The sequence below is a fragment of the Euphorbia lathyris genome, chromosome 3, assembly GCF_963576675.1.
Source record: "Euphorbia lathyris chromosome 3, ddEupLath1.1, whole genome shotgun sequence".
NCBI classification, from domain to species: Eukaryota; Viridiplantae; Streptophyta; class Magnoliopsida; order Malpighiales; family Euphorbiaceae; genus Euphorbia; species Euphorbia lathyris.
The window spans coordinates 30442083-30457521 of record NC_088912.1 but is presented as its reverse complement, the minus strand read 5'-3'; the positions used below and the strand labels follow the sequence as shown (position 1 = coordinate 30457521).

The window sequence follows — 15439 nt, the reverse complement described above, 5'->3', positions numbered from 1 at the left end:
ATCAGCTAAAATAACCAAATTTCTGTCATAGTGCCAAGGGCCATTTTCTAAGATTTTTATTTTATCCCTTACCGATTCAAACTCAATCATAAACAAACCCTTTACACTTTTATGGAGTCGAAACTCCCTGTTTGTTTTCCAGATATTGCTGAATGCATTCGCCATGGATCGGAGGTTCATTGGCTTCCCTGAGAGAATCCGGCCAATAGCTTTCTTTTTTAGGTTTTCGTCAATAATCTCCTCATCATCACCAAGCTCGATGATAACCTCTTCTGCATCATTCAATTTGAGTTTAGCGCACAGATCACCAAGATCCTTAGCCATCGTTACTCGTCGTGAATCAATCGAAACAGAAATCCACAATCGCCGATAACCACAGGGGGAAAGAAGAAACCTAACGCGAGGCGGAGGCAGGGCAGAGAACCACCACAATTGCGTTTAACGTGAGTGAGAGAAATGGAAAGAGTACTCATAGAGAATCAATCGAATCGGAATCCCGATTGCCGATAACCACAATGGGCAGAAGAAACCTAACGCGAAGGCGCAGGCAGACCACCACAAGAAGGGCAAGAAAAGATAATCCCCGAAAATCTCATTTTCGATAGAACACAATTCAATTGATTTCAATTTATTCCAATTTAAAAATAAATAAATATAAATTCTTTCATATTAAAGGTAAAAATTGTCTTTTTTTAGAGAAGTTTTTTTTGTTCCACAATACATGATATTTTGCTTCAATCTATGTATATTAATTTACTTTTACTAAATATACCCCTATTTGAATTGATTTTTTGTCTTAGGAATAGATTTAGTTACTAGTTGATGCAATTAATACAATGATAACAAAATCTTTTACTTAAAATTAATTATTTTTCTTAATTAGTGTATATTAACCTTAAAAGACATGTATTATGGAACAGATGGAGTAATTAGAGACAAAAAAAAGTTCTAATATAAATGTTGAAATCTTAAAACCAGTTAGTTTTTTTTTTTTTTTGTCGTCTAAATTAGCGATTTGAACCCAATCCACTTTATCAAATAGTTTTTCACCAAACAATATTATTAAAGGTTTTAACTAATAAAACGTCTCTAATTTTACGACAAACTTCTATTTACCAAACATGACCATATATAGTCATTCCGATTATGTACCATGTTTTTATCTAACCAATTACCTCCTATGGTGAAGCATCTTATGTCATTACATTAAAATCCATAAAAAAATAGATCTTGAAATATTTTGGTCTATCTCAAAAAAAGACTATGATTCCGCACAAGTATAGCTCTTATTGTGAATAGTGACAGATTTATTTTAAACCAACGCTCCAAAAATGAGCTTGAACAACATTTCATATGCTTCTATAATAAGAATCCTAATGGGAAGATACATAGTAATCTAGGTATGTACCACTTAAAAGCTTCAACTGAATTATTGTAATAACTCTTTGGTTCTTTTCATTACGTTGTAATCAACGTTATAATGGAATGTCCATTACAATGGAGGTTATTACCATGTTTGGTTAGTCATATCATTTTTATTATAATGGAATTATAAATATATATCACTTCATTTTTCTCTGCAAAATTTATGTAATAGGCATTACGAATAAAAGAGGCATGAATTCACATTACGATTAACCTTTATACTTTTTACTAATGGTGAAATACGAAAAATACATAAAAACATAAAAATCGAAAACGAGAACATGAAAAAAAGGAAAAAATGTGAAAATCGGAAAACGGGAAACGGAAAAACGAGAAAGTACATGAAAACCACGAAAAACGAAAAAATGAGAAAAAAACGGAAAAGAGAAAAATGGGGGAAAATGAAAAAAACGGAAAAACATGAAAACACAAAAAAAAATGTAAAAACGAAAAATAACTTGAAAATTGCATTTAACTAAATAAATATACGTAATGTAATGATAATTGTACTTTATCAATTTTATTTAAAAAAATTCAACCAAACATAATAATGGAATCATTATTCAATTCCTTTACATTACATATTTGATTACATTACAATTTACAACGCACCAAACAGACTCTTTGTATCCTTTTTTTTATATGAAAGTATTCATATGAATAGATAGACAAATGCCTTGTTTGATAATCCACTTAATTACTTAAATTAAAATATTAAGTTGATAAATCAAAATATTTAACTTAACAATTTTAAGTTAAACATTATCAACTAATATTTTTATAAAAGTTATATCATTCAATTCTTTCACTATTTATAATATTCAATACTTAAAATTCAGTATTTATTTTTTTAGAACTTAATTTTCGTGAGAAATATAGTGATCAGCTCCAAGTTTTGTCAGAAAAAGAAAAAAAAACTAATCTTGTGAAATTGTCCTTAATTCCACATTAAACACAAAAAAAATATAAGTGACTTTTTTTAAGGAAAAATAAATTACATTTTCTTTTATAGATAGGATTATGGAGCAGGTTAAACTTTTGCATCACTAACTTTTCAACTAAACTATACTTTAATCATATTCAAGTTTTGTTTGATTATGCCGTTGAATGTAACACCAAAATCAAACAAAATCTAAATATAATTAAATTATAGTTTAGTTGGAAAGCTCGTTTATGCAAAAGTTTAACCTGCTCCATAATTTATATAGGCATAGTATTTATTTGGCTACTTAAACTAGATTAAGGTTCAAAATCAATTACCATCTTTAACTATCAAAATCATCAATTAGGTCTTTAAACTAATAAAAATTCATCAATTGAGTTTCAATTCTAAACAAAAATCATCGATTGAGACCTCATCGAAAAATCATTCGGTTGAACAGTTTCAGACCCTCTTCTCTAAACACATTTTGAACCAACACAAAAATTATTACAGTCTATATTAAATTGTCACAGTTTCTGATTTTAGGATAAGACGAGGATTCAATTGATGATTTTTACTTAGTTCAGAGACCTGATTGATGATTTTGATAGTTTAGGATCCTAATTGATTTTGAAGTTTTAGTTTGAGGACTCAAATGAATATAATGCCATATAGTGGATTGCTATTCACCGCCCTCAAAGTACTTATCACCGCCCCCTCTTTGACACTTTTGCCTTGTTATTTTTTAAACTCAAAAACTGAAATTCTCTCAAATTTCTTCGAAATTCCAAAACCCGAACAACATTCATGGAACTTAAACACAGTAGAGGAAAAAGACAAATGATTCCTCGGATAAGTATTTTTATTTGAAAATCGAATCGAAAACACGAATTTCATCTCCGGATTCGGAGACAAAACTCGTTGAATATGTGCGGAACTGATTATTCACACCACCTGGCCTAAGCAGAAACGGATGAACTACCCAAGAAAGTGTGAATCATCCGTTTAGACAAATTTGGATGATTTTTTTATATATTGGTTGGATCGGTTAGTTTTTTGAGACGAATTTCAATTAGTGTAAATAAGAACTGTAGTTATTTGATTTTCTCAACGTTCTCAGAAATCCAATTTTTGGCTCGGGAGAGAGAAGATATTAAGTTTTTGAATGGAAAGATGAAAAGGGAGAAAATGCCCAAGAAAAGGCAGTGATAAATAATTTAGGGACGGTGAATAGCAAAACCCAAAAAATGAACCACAAAAATCAGAACTTCACTTGAAGCAAAATTTAATAATTTTTTCGGCTTAAAGTATTAATGACATATTATCATGAAACATTAGGTCTAATTTATATGTTTTCCCATGTAGCGGATCCATTTATATGTTTTCCCATGTAGCGGATACAAAATTTCAACTGTGTAATCAACTTTTCAAAAGTTCGATAAGAGATTATTAAATGAAATTCGATAAGAATAAAAAGTTATTTGAAAGTTCAAATGAGGCTTGAAGTTTGAGGCTAAATACATGCGCAACAGATGTATTAAGCTTAGTAATTGGCTTAATACATCATTTGTTATTGAACTTATGTTAAAAGTTTGATTGGTTATCTGAACTTTTAAAGTGTATTCATAACTCCTAAACTTACGTAAAAGTTAGTATTTTAACTTGCGTAAAATATAATCAATTAATCATTCAGTTATAAAAAAAAAAAGTAAGTTAAATCCAAAAAAATATGTTGCACGTGTCTTAAGAATATCATTATATAATTTACAAAATAGATTAAAACATATTAAAAATAAATTTCTTACTTGATCAACTATCAAACTTATTTTTTCTAATATTATAATCACATACCCTAATTTTGATTGTTTTATTTTTTAAAACATGTACAACAAATTTTCCTCATTTAACTTATTTTTTTACAAATGAACGATTAATTTAATATATTTTAATCAAATTCAGAAAACAAATAATATATTAAGCCGTGGTATTTAATTACATTCTATCTCTAACTTACAACAATCAAATTTGGTCCAAAATAACACATAGACAAACATCTTTAATAGATCAAGTTTAAGCCTAACTTTTTATATTAAATGGAAATTTCAACTTTACTTTCCAAAAACTCGAGTCTTCTTTCCACCACTCATATCATAGATTTTTTCTATTTAAAACAATAATAAGAATAAATACCATACATATAACATCAATTTTAAATATACACTCTAAATCCAATTAAAATAAATAAATAAATAAACAATTTATTGAAATGTAAGTATAGAGTTTCTAGTATATTTCCGGAATAATATATCCCAATAATGAGAACAGTTTATATACTAACGATTATAAATTAATCGGTTGGATATATTGCTTCGGAATATTCTAGAATTCGTGAAATCTGACCTGCACTGAAATGCACTGCATCATCAGCAACAAATCGAAAGCGGTCCCGGAAATTCTAATTCCGGCTGACTCATCCTCGGCAATATATGAACTGCCACGCCTTCAAATCCCGGTGGCATTTCCACGTTCCATAACTTAACTGGTTGCGCCACCACATCTACCACAACAATCTCCCCTCTATTACTGCCGCCGCAAACGACGCAAACTCTACCACCACCGGCAGCGATCTGCTGAGCTCCGACGAATCTATCACACTCCATCACACTATCCCACTCATCCTTCTCAGGATCATACTTTTTAAGTGCACCTTTCCCTTCATCCACCGCATAAATCACCTCCTCATCCATCGCCGCCGCCGGACCTTTCCACCCGAAAAGCATACCGTCCGGCATATCCTCCCAGTCGTCTTTTTCAGTATCGTAAACCAAACCTTCTTTCGCTGCGTCTCCTTTTACATTCACCATACAAAGCTTCCCTCTCCATGGAATAGCATCAATTGCTTCTCTGCAGAATCTTCCATCGTCAAGCCCTTTCACCTTCTTCCATTTCCATTTAGGGCGAAAAAAGTCCCATCTCTCCACTAATTTCCCCAAATCGGCCGAGAACTGAGATCCAACCCCACTCGCTACATATATCGAATCATTTACAACTCCGGCAGCGCACCACCGGCGAGGAGTATCAAGCGGAGGCCCAAGATTCCACCTCCGAGAGAGTGGATTGAAAACGAGAGGGCGGGAAAGAGCTGGGGATAAATTATCAGTAGTAGCAGCAAGAAGAACGAGATTACCTGAAACGACGACGGATTGGATCGGTAGGTCACGGGAAATAAACGACGGATGACGGAGAGTAAGACGGAGAGGAGGATCCGGTGGTGGAGGAGGAAGAAGGTCCCACCTGGAGGAGATAGGATCGAAGGAGAAAAACTGAATTGAATCATTGGAAACGTCGTTTTCTGAATTTGTGGATGATAAAATAGTGTAGAGAGAAAGAAAAGGGGGAAAAGAAGGAGTATAGATTAACCGGCGCCATGAATAGCAAACGGAGTAAAGCAGAGACGGCGGAACACGAGAGAGACATAGTTGAGCTACATGGTCCGGGAGACCTGGTATAAGTGTAGACTGGTCATCTTGCCGCCGGCGATAGGTCGATTTTTGGCGTTTAGCGGAGTTAAGTATAACCGGCGCCGGAATCTGGACGGAATTGGGCATATGGCAGATAGGGAATTGAAATGAAGGAAAGAGGAAGAAATGGAGATTTTAAAAAAGTTTAGGTTGTGCTTTAAATTTAAAGATAAGGACCTGTGACTGGTAGGTCAAGTAAAGTAGATCTTGGAAATAAAAGGCAAAAGTAGAGAATTGGAGATATTATATAAAGTTTGTATTTATTTTATTGTTTTTACTTTATGTATTTAATGTCAACTTGAGATAATATTAATATTATAATAAATAGCCAATAAATAATTATTGCTTGAGATGAATAAAATTCATATACCAATCATATAATAGTGTGCAATCTAAGTTTGCTCTTTTTTGTTTTTGTTTGTTATCATTGTTTTTGCACAACATGCACATATTTGTTTGTTTGTTTTCATAATTAAGAGTATTCTCTTTTTTTTCTCAAAAAAAAAATAGTCTTATTTATTAATTATTTTAAGGGTAAATAATTTATTAATCTTATATTTTGAAAACATATTATATGGTCTCTAACTTTTGCAAATATTAACCCTTTAGTAATTTTGTCTAGTTTTTTTAGACTTATAATCGATATATATTAGCATAAACAAATATATATAAAATAATAGAGTAACATGGTCAATTTGTATTGTACTGTGGTTGTCCTAAAACTTAAGATATGTTCGGTTAAAAATCTAAAAAAAATAGATAAAAGAATCACAAGGTTAATATTGGCCTTGTTTGGTAAAGAGCGTTTTGGGATAAAAAGAGCGGTTTTGACCAACTTTAGAGGTTTGACCACTGAAACCGCTAATTGGAGTGTTTGGTGGAGAGAGGTTTGGGAGAGAGTTTTGGGATGAAAACGCTAATTTAGAAAAAGCTCTTAAAATGAGCTTTTTCAATTAGCGTTTTGCAATATTAAAATTAATAGACTTCTTTAACCCTAATAGATAGACTCCCTCTTCTCCTGCGCCAAAATTAATGCCTTTATTCGTCTTTTTGCACAAACCGCTATTATCAATCAGCTATTTTTTTACCAAACAGGTCTACACAAATAACTAATCAAATCAGTTAGTCAAATCAGCTAATGTAATCAGCTAACAGCTAACAGCTAATGTAATCAGCTAACAGCTAATTCCCAAACAGGGCCATTGGCAAAAGATATGGACCTTAAAATGTATTTTTCAAAATAAGGAGAATAAACAGTGTGTCAGCTAAAAACTAGGGAACTAATAAATTATTTACCCTTAATAACAAGTTTAGTCTTGTATATTAGTCCCTCACTTATATAAAGTATTTTTCATAAATTAAGAAGTACAGTTAATAGCAAATTAAGGTTAGTTTTAGTGATTAAGGATTAGTGATCTCGGATTCGAATCCTAATATATGCAAAAAAAAAAAAAACATTAATTGGGAGAGGATCTAAAGGGTGTCTGTCTGAGGAGACTTGAACCAAGTAATCAAATTATAAAAAAAAGGTCAAATTAATGAATTTATATTAGTTAACTAAAAAAAATTCTCTCGTGTAATAGTTGCAGAATAAGCCTTGGAAAGATTAAAAAAAACACATGGATCAAAACAAACTTGCTAGAACGACTTATATTTAGAAAAAAAAATAAACTCCCTAGAATAACTTACAAAGTGGAATGGAATGAGTAATTATTTCAAAATTCCAAAATTTATATATGGCTTAATACATCATCACCTACTGAACTTGTTCAAAAAGCATGATTGGCTCCCTAAACTTATATGGTGTCTCGTTAGCCTCCCGGGATTGCTTAAAATAACCCTAGCCACCTCGATTTATTTAAAGTGACATATTGGCCCCTGAACTTTCTAATAGTGTTCAATTTGTCGTTGAACTTGTTTGAAGTGATATAAATATCAAATTGTCTGAATATGTAAAAAAAATCAAAACTTAGAAAATAAAGGTGTAACTCGTGATTCTAAATCTTTAAAATAAATTAACTTTCTATTTTGTACATGTTTACAACGTTTTTTTTATAGATTTAGGAACTTAATCATAACATTTTAACCAAGTTTAGGGGGCTAATAAGCCACCATATAAGTTCAGATGGTCAATCAAGGTTTTTGAACAAGTTCAAGGGGTAACTAATGTATTAAGCCTTTATATACTTAAGTTATGGGGAAAATATGTGATTGTAATTGGCCTAATACATGTGTCTCCTTGAATCTAAAACAGCAATTGCCTGACCTCATATTCTTATCCAATTATATTTAATAACCTCATCTTTTTTAATAGAATTTGTTGGGAGTAGAAAATAGAAGGAACACTAGTTCACATGTCAAAGTGTCCGCCACTTATAAAAAAGAAATGTCAAATAGATAAATAATTAGAAAGTTTTGAAAGTTCAAGGATCGTTTGAAGTTTTGGAGTTATAAAATGTAATTAGACAAAAATATGAGGTTATTGAATGCAACTAGATAAGAAAATTAGTTTATTGAATGCACTTAAACAATAATAAATTATGAGAATCAAAGAAAGGAATAAACATCAACAAGTATAGTGAAACTGAAAATCGTAAATTATATATTGAAATTGTGGAAAGCTCTAAAGCGGAATACAGTTGTCCTATTACCCTCCCTGTAAATTTGAGAAACTATGAAGTTACACAAGCATTGTAGCCACTCGGTCCAATGAACCCAAGGGACATCTGGGTTACGTATATAAAAAAGATCCACGATATGAAGAATCGCACTCAAGCTATAGATGTTGCCAGTTACTATCCCAAACAATATGAACCACTGTAATTGCTGCTTTTAGCTCAGGTAAATGGACATAAGTATTAGGAACGGGAAAAGCAAAAGCACCGTGAGGGAAACCTGTTAAGCCCAAAATATACCTAAAATATCATCAATAATTACATCAATATTGCTATGAATTTATGCTGTTTATATCTGTTTAGAATACTTTTACTCTCGAATATGTTTCTTTCATGCAAGGTACATAAATATTTGGTAACATCCAAATAGGAGTGAAAAATGATCAAAAAACAGAAGAAAACCCCTACAAAAGGAGTCGAAGACGACGAAAATTAATAACGCCAAATCGAGGACGAGAACGAAAGCCGAAGAAGCGAAAAAGTTCCATGCCGCGACCGCGGCTCCCCCAATTCTCGGTCGCGACACGCTCCCTTCAACTCCTCCTTCCCTTCGTTCGAAGACCAAAATGATGCTCCCCCATTCTCGGCCGAGAATTAAATATTCTCGGTAAGAGCAGAAAATCTGTAGAAGCCAAATTGCACACTTTCGTTTTCGACGAAACGCATTCGTTCGGGTGGATAAAGACGTCCTTTCACAATGGATACGATCCTTCACAACGGACACGACACTTCAATCAAGACTCTTCAACATCTATGAATAAAGAGTTGATGAAGAGTTGAAAAGAAGTAGAAAAAAGAGATTAGTATAGAATTTATGCAGAAATTCCGAGTCAAGTGATTCAGAATTTAGATTTCATTTCTGTTCAAAACAATATGATGTACACACATTGTTTATTCAATAATAACAAATACAGTAGCGTTTAGACATTATTCAAATTTAGTTTACATTTTGGTAGTAGACAGACCCCGTCTCTATTACGAAGATTCAACGAGAAGATTGAGTAGAGGATCCGCCCCTGAGTCTGACAAACTCTAACGAAACCCAAGGAAAGGATTGACAACCCGTTCACTTGCACGTCGTCGAATGTTTTCATGCTCATTGTTCTCTGTAAACTTGTATCAATTTATATTTCATCTAATAAAGTCCGTTCTATTCGATATATTTTTATGCAGCACTTTGGTAAAGGATCCGAAGTGGATTGATGCTGGTGTTTTCATTAAAACGTAGTTTAATCCAAAATCTTTACAAGGAAACTTTGTTGAACACTTAGACAAATTATTATCTCGGTAGAGTTTTAATTTGGTTAAGGAAGCAATCTAAACCAGTTAGGAGGATTGTTGCGTTCAAAGCCTAAAAATTAGAGGTTCCGTCATTTATTTCATCTTTATAATTTATACAAAGTTTAAAGTTGTTTTTTTTGCTTAATGCAAACAAATACATTTGTTTACTTTTCTAAAAAGTACTAACTGTTCCTGTCTTGCAAATTCATACTCTAATCTAATTCTCATTCTAGCAATTTCAAAACCAAAACCGATTTAACGATTTTCCTTACTATAAATCTTATAAGTAAATTTAACCAATTCAAAATAAGTTTTTGTTAAAAAACGTTCCCTGTGGGATCGATATCTTTTATTACTACAAGCGTATACCGTGCACTTGCGGAAATCACTCAACAAGTTTTTGGCGCCGTTGCCGGGGAACGCCAAAATTTTTGACAAAAATTTATATTTTTCGTATTTTATTTCGAATCTAGGTTTATTCATACTTATTCAAACTTTTATATTTTATTTATTTCAATTACTAACATATTTATTTTTCAAATTCTGTTTTGAAGGTAGTTTCGGTTCGTGCGAAATTTCAGGTTCATGCGCAGTTCTCGAAGTTCAGGCACGTCACCAGATCCTATTGACCCAGAAATTGAAAGAACTCTTAAAAAGAACAAGAAAGAAAAGAAAAACAAAAACAAAACTCCAATAAAAACTAGAATTACTGAGCTAGAAGTTATGGATACGCTTATGGATTACGCTAGGCTAGGAGTGGCCGGGGTAACAAACAGTATAGTTAGACCCCAAATTAATGCACACCATTTTGAAATTAAGCCAGCATTGCTTAATATGTTGCAAAATAATGTAACATTTTACGGGTTACCTAACGAAAATCCTAATACTCATTTGACAAATTTCTTAGAAATTTGTGACACTTTTAAAATTACTGATGTAACTGCAGAAGCAATCAAACTTCGCATTTTTCCTTTTACTTTGAAGGATCGAGCCAAAGAGTGGTTAACTTCTATGCCAGCCGCATCATTTGAGACTTGGGAGCAATTAGCCCAAGCATTTTTATCAAAAAAATTTCCTTTAGCAAAAACCGCAAGAGTCATTAAAGAGTTAACATCTTTTTCTCAAAATGATAATGAAACCCTTTATGAGGCTTGGGTACGTTTTAAAGAACTTCAACGTTTATGCCCACACCACCAATTGCCCGCTGAACTTTTAATGCAAACATTTTATAATGGACTAAATCCTACAACTAGAGGTTCATTGGACGCTATGTCTGGAGGGTTATTCATGAAGAAAACATCTGCCCAAGCAAGAGAACTTTTGGAGGAAATGGCAATTAACAGCAGTATGTGGCCCGCGGAACGTGGACACATACCAGTAGTGAAACCATCATCCTCAGCAACGTCATTAGTTAAAGGTATAGTGAATCTTGATCCAATTGCGATGTTGCAAGCCCAGTTTTCTGCCTTATCGTACAAAATTGATAGGTTTATGGCACCGTGTGATCCTAATGGTAAGCCAATCCAAACGGATGTGGATTACGAAGGTATGAGCGAAATTGAACAGGTAAATTTTGTCCAATGGCAAAATCAAAACAATAACCCTTATTCCAATACATATAATCCTGGATGGAGAAATCATCCTAACTTTAACTAGAAAGATAATAATAATAATGCTAATGCTAATCAAAATCGTACCACCAATTATCAAAATCAATCGAGAGATACGATTAGCACTTTATCTTCTAAAATCGACAAATTTATTGATGCTATGAGCGGAAAAATAAGTAATCACGACGATGGTTTTAAACGGATCGAGAATAAATTCGATCAGCTTATTAAAAACCAATCATCTAGCATCCATAATTTGGAGGTTCAAATTGGACAACTCGCTAAATCAATTCCATCCCGCAAAGAGGGAAGTCTTCCAAGCCATACGGAAGAAAATCCGAAAGAGCATGTTAAGGCTATCACTCTTCGTTCAGGGAAAAATTACTTAGGTCCGGAAATGCCCGGAAATTCGACTTTACCTGGAACTGATTTACCAAAGTCCAAAGAAGATACATTAAATCAAAAAGATGCACCAATTGACTCTAGTACAAAAACTTTTATACCCAAACCACCTTTTCCACACAAAGTCCGCAATAAGGACTATGACAAACAACTTTTAACATTTTTAGACAAACTTAAAAATTTGCATATTAATTTGACGTTTATGGATGCAATTACGCAAATTCCCAATTATGGTAAATTCCTCAAAGATTTAATTTCAAAGAAAATCAGTTGGGAAGGAATTTCATCCATTTCACTAACTGAAGATTGCAGTTCAATTGTGTCAAGTAATTTGCCCACAAAACTCAAAGATCCCAGATGTTTTACCATTCCGTGTAAATTGGGAGATATTGAATTTCTCAGTTGTCTCTGTGATTTAGGAGCAAGCATTAACTTGATGCCATTATCTATTTTTAATAAGTTAGGCTTAGAAGAAGATATCAAACGTATCAATATGGTTTTGCAATTAGCGGATCAAACCACTAAAAGACCATAAGGTATAATTGAGGATGTTTTAGTTAAAGTTGACAAATTTATTTTTCCTACCGATTTCGTTATTTTAGATTTTGCTTATGACGTTAATTGTCCGCTAATCTTTGGTAGACCGTTCATGAACACGGGACGTGCTCTAGTTGATGTGTCGGAAGGGAAAGTAGTTTTACGAATAGGAGATGATAAGATTGAGTTTGATATGAACCAAGCGATGAAATATCCTATGGAAGATTTCGCTTGTATGAAACTTGATTTGATTGAAGAATGTGTCAATGATATTGTTCAAAAAGAATAAATAATAGAACCTATAATGAGTGAGGAACTAGAAGATAAGGACCCAGAACCTTTGATTCGAGAAGATGGACCGGTTCCGCCTTCGATTATAGTTCCACCTAAATTAGAACTTAAAGAATTACCAAGTCATTTGAGGTACGCTTTCTTAGGCGAAGGCGATTCTCTACCTATAATTATCTCTAACAAATTAACACAAGTTCAAGAAGAGAAATTGAAAGAAGTTGTTAGAAATAGGATAGGAAGTATGGGTTGGCAAATTTCAGACTTAAAAGGTATTAATCCGAGTATTGTAATGCATATAATTCACTTAGAAGAAGATAAGCCACCTAAAGCGGATAGGCAAAGACGCCTAAATCCGAATATGAAAGAAGTAGTCAAAAATGAGATTACTAAACTTCTGGACAATGGAATCATCTACTCTATTTAGGATAGTGAATGGGTTAGTCCAATCCATTGTGTACCTAAAAAGGGAGGCATAACAGTTGTAAGGAATGAAGAAGGCGAATTAATACCTACACAAACCACCACTGGTTGGAGAGTTTGTATAGATTATAGGAACCTTAATAAAGCAACTAGGAAAGATCATTTTCCTCTTCCTTTCATTGATCAAATGATCGAAAGGATAGCTGGTCATGCTTTCTACTGTTTTCTAGATGGTTACTCCGGATTCTTTCAAATATATATCTACCCGGATGACCAGGACAAAACGACCTTCACGTGTCCTTACGGAACGTTTGCATATAGGAGAATGCCCTTTGGTCTATGTAACGCACCTGCAACATTTCAATGTTGTATGACTGCGATTTTTAATGATTTCATTGAAGATATCATGGAAGTTTTTATGGATGATTTTTCAGTTTATGGAGATTCTTTTGATTCGTGCCTAAAAAACTTGGATAAAGTTTTGTCTAGGTGTGAAGAAACAAATTTGGTATTAAACTGGGAAAAATGTCATTTCATGGTTGTTTTAGGTCACAAAATATCTGAAAAAGGATTAGAAGTGGATAGAGCAAAAACTTCAGTAATAGAAAAATTACCCCCTCCAACTACTGTTAAGGGAGTAAGATCATTTTTAGGACATGCCGGTTTTTACAGAAGATTTATCAAGAATTTTTCTGTAATTTCCAAACCACTTACTAATCTACTCATGAAAGATTCAACCTTTGATTATAATGAAGATTGCGTTAAAGCTTTCGAAACGTTGAAAACAGCTCTAGTCAGTGCACCTATTATTGCTAAACCCGATTGGGATTTACCCTTTGAAATTATGTGTGATGCAAGTGATTTAGCTGTCGGATGTGTTTTAGGTCAAAGGAAGGATAAGAAACTTCATGTCATTTATTATGCAAGTCACACACTATCCGGTGCACAATTAAACTACACCACAACAGAGAAAGAAATGTTAGCTGTAGTTTTTGCATGTGATAAGTTTAGGTCATACTTGTTAGGTTCGAAAGTTATTATTTATACTGATCATGCAGCATTAAGATATTTATTTGCTAAAAAGGATGCAAAACCACGTCTCATTAGATGGGTTTTATTGTTACAAGAATTTGATATAGAAATTAAAGACAAAAAGGGAGTAGAAAACCTTGTCGCCGATCATCTATCGAGACTTGAAGATGAAAATGGTCCTATAGGTGAAACTATCGGTATACGAGATGATTTCCCTGATGAACATCTCTACCAAATAAAAGATGTCATGTCACCATGGTATGCGGATATTGCAAATTATCTTGCAGCCAACATTGTTCCGGAAGGATTAACTTTCCAACAAAAGAATAAATTTTTCTTTGACATTAAACAGTATTTTTGGGAAGATCTTTTTTTGTTCAAGACTTGTGGTGATGGGATAATTAGGAGATGCGTTGGTGAAAATGAATATGAATCCATAATGTCGGAATGTCATTCTAGCTCTTATGGAGGACATAATGGAGTTAGCAAGACAGTAGCTAGAATATTTGAATGTGGTTTCTTTTGGCCTACGATGTTTAAAGACGTCCGTTCATTTATTACTCGTTGTGATAAGTGCCAAAGAACAGGAAATCTAGGAAGGAAAGATGAGATGCCCCTCACAACCATATTAGAAGTTCAAGTCTTTGATATGTGGGGAATAGATTTCATGGGACCTTTTCCCCCTTCTTTTGGTAAAACTTACATATTAGTTGCCGTTGATTATGTTTCAAAGTGGGTTGAAGCAATTGCAACCCCGACGAACGATTCTAAAGTAGTCATTAGTTTTCTTGACGATATATTTTGTAGATTTGGTTGTCCTAGAGTCATCGTTAGTGATGGCGGTACCCATTTTATAAACCGAAGTTTTGAAACGCTTATGAAAAAATATGGAGTACGCCACCGCGTGTCGATGCCATACCATCCTCAGTCAAATGGTCAGGCGGAGATATCAAATAGAGAACTCAAATGGATTCTAGAGAAAACAGTTTCATCTTCAAGAAAAGATTGGTCTTCTAAACTCAATAATGCGTTATGGGCTTACCGTACTGCATTTAAAACACCAATAGGAATGACTCCATACCGCTTAGTGTATGGGAAGGCATGTCATCTGCCAGTCGAATTAGAACATAAAGCCTATTGGGCTATTAGGGAACTTAACTTTGATTTACGACAAGCAGGTAAGAAACGTTTGCTCGATTTAAATGAGTTAGATGAGTTACGCCATCTATCTTATGAAAATGCAAAGATTTATAAAGAAAAAGTTAAAAAATGGCACGATGCCAAAATTAAAGTTAAACACTTTAATGTTGGGGATAAAGTGTT

At 33.3% G+C, this 15439-nt stretch overlaps 1 protein-coding gene and 1 non-coding gene across 2 annotated transcripts; both read right to left on the bottom strand.

The window, feature by feature from the left end:
• Positions 1 to 4574: 4574 nt before the first annotated feature.
• Positions 4575 to 6061, bottom strand: LOC136224586 (F-box/kelch-repeat protein SKIP25). Its single transcript, XM_066012953.1, has one exon. The coding sequence runs from the start codon at positions 5953 to 5955 to the stop codon at positions 4771 to 4773; it is 1185 nt and encodes a 394-aa protein (XP_065869025.1). The 5' UTR covers positions 5956 to 6061; the 3' UTR covers positions 4575 to 4770.
• Positions 6062 to 10916: 4855 nt separating this feature from the next.
• On the bottom strand, positions 10917 to 11023 carry LOC136225089 (small nucleolar RNA R71). Its single transcript, XR_010686826.1, has one exon. It is a non-coding gene; the product is annotated as a small nucleolar RNA R71 (small nucleolar RNA).
• Between the last annotated feature and the right edge of the window lie 4416 nt (positions 11024 to 15439).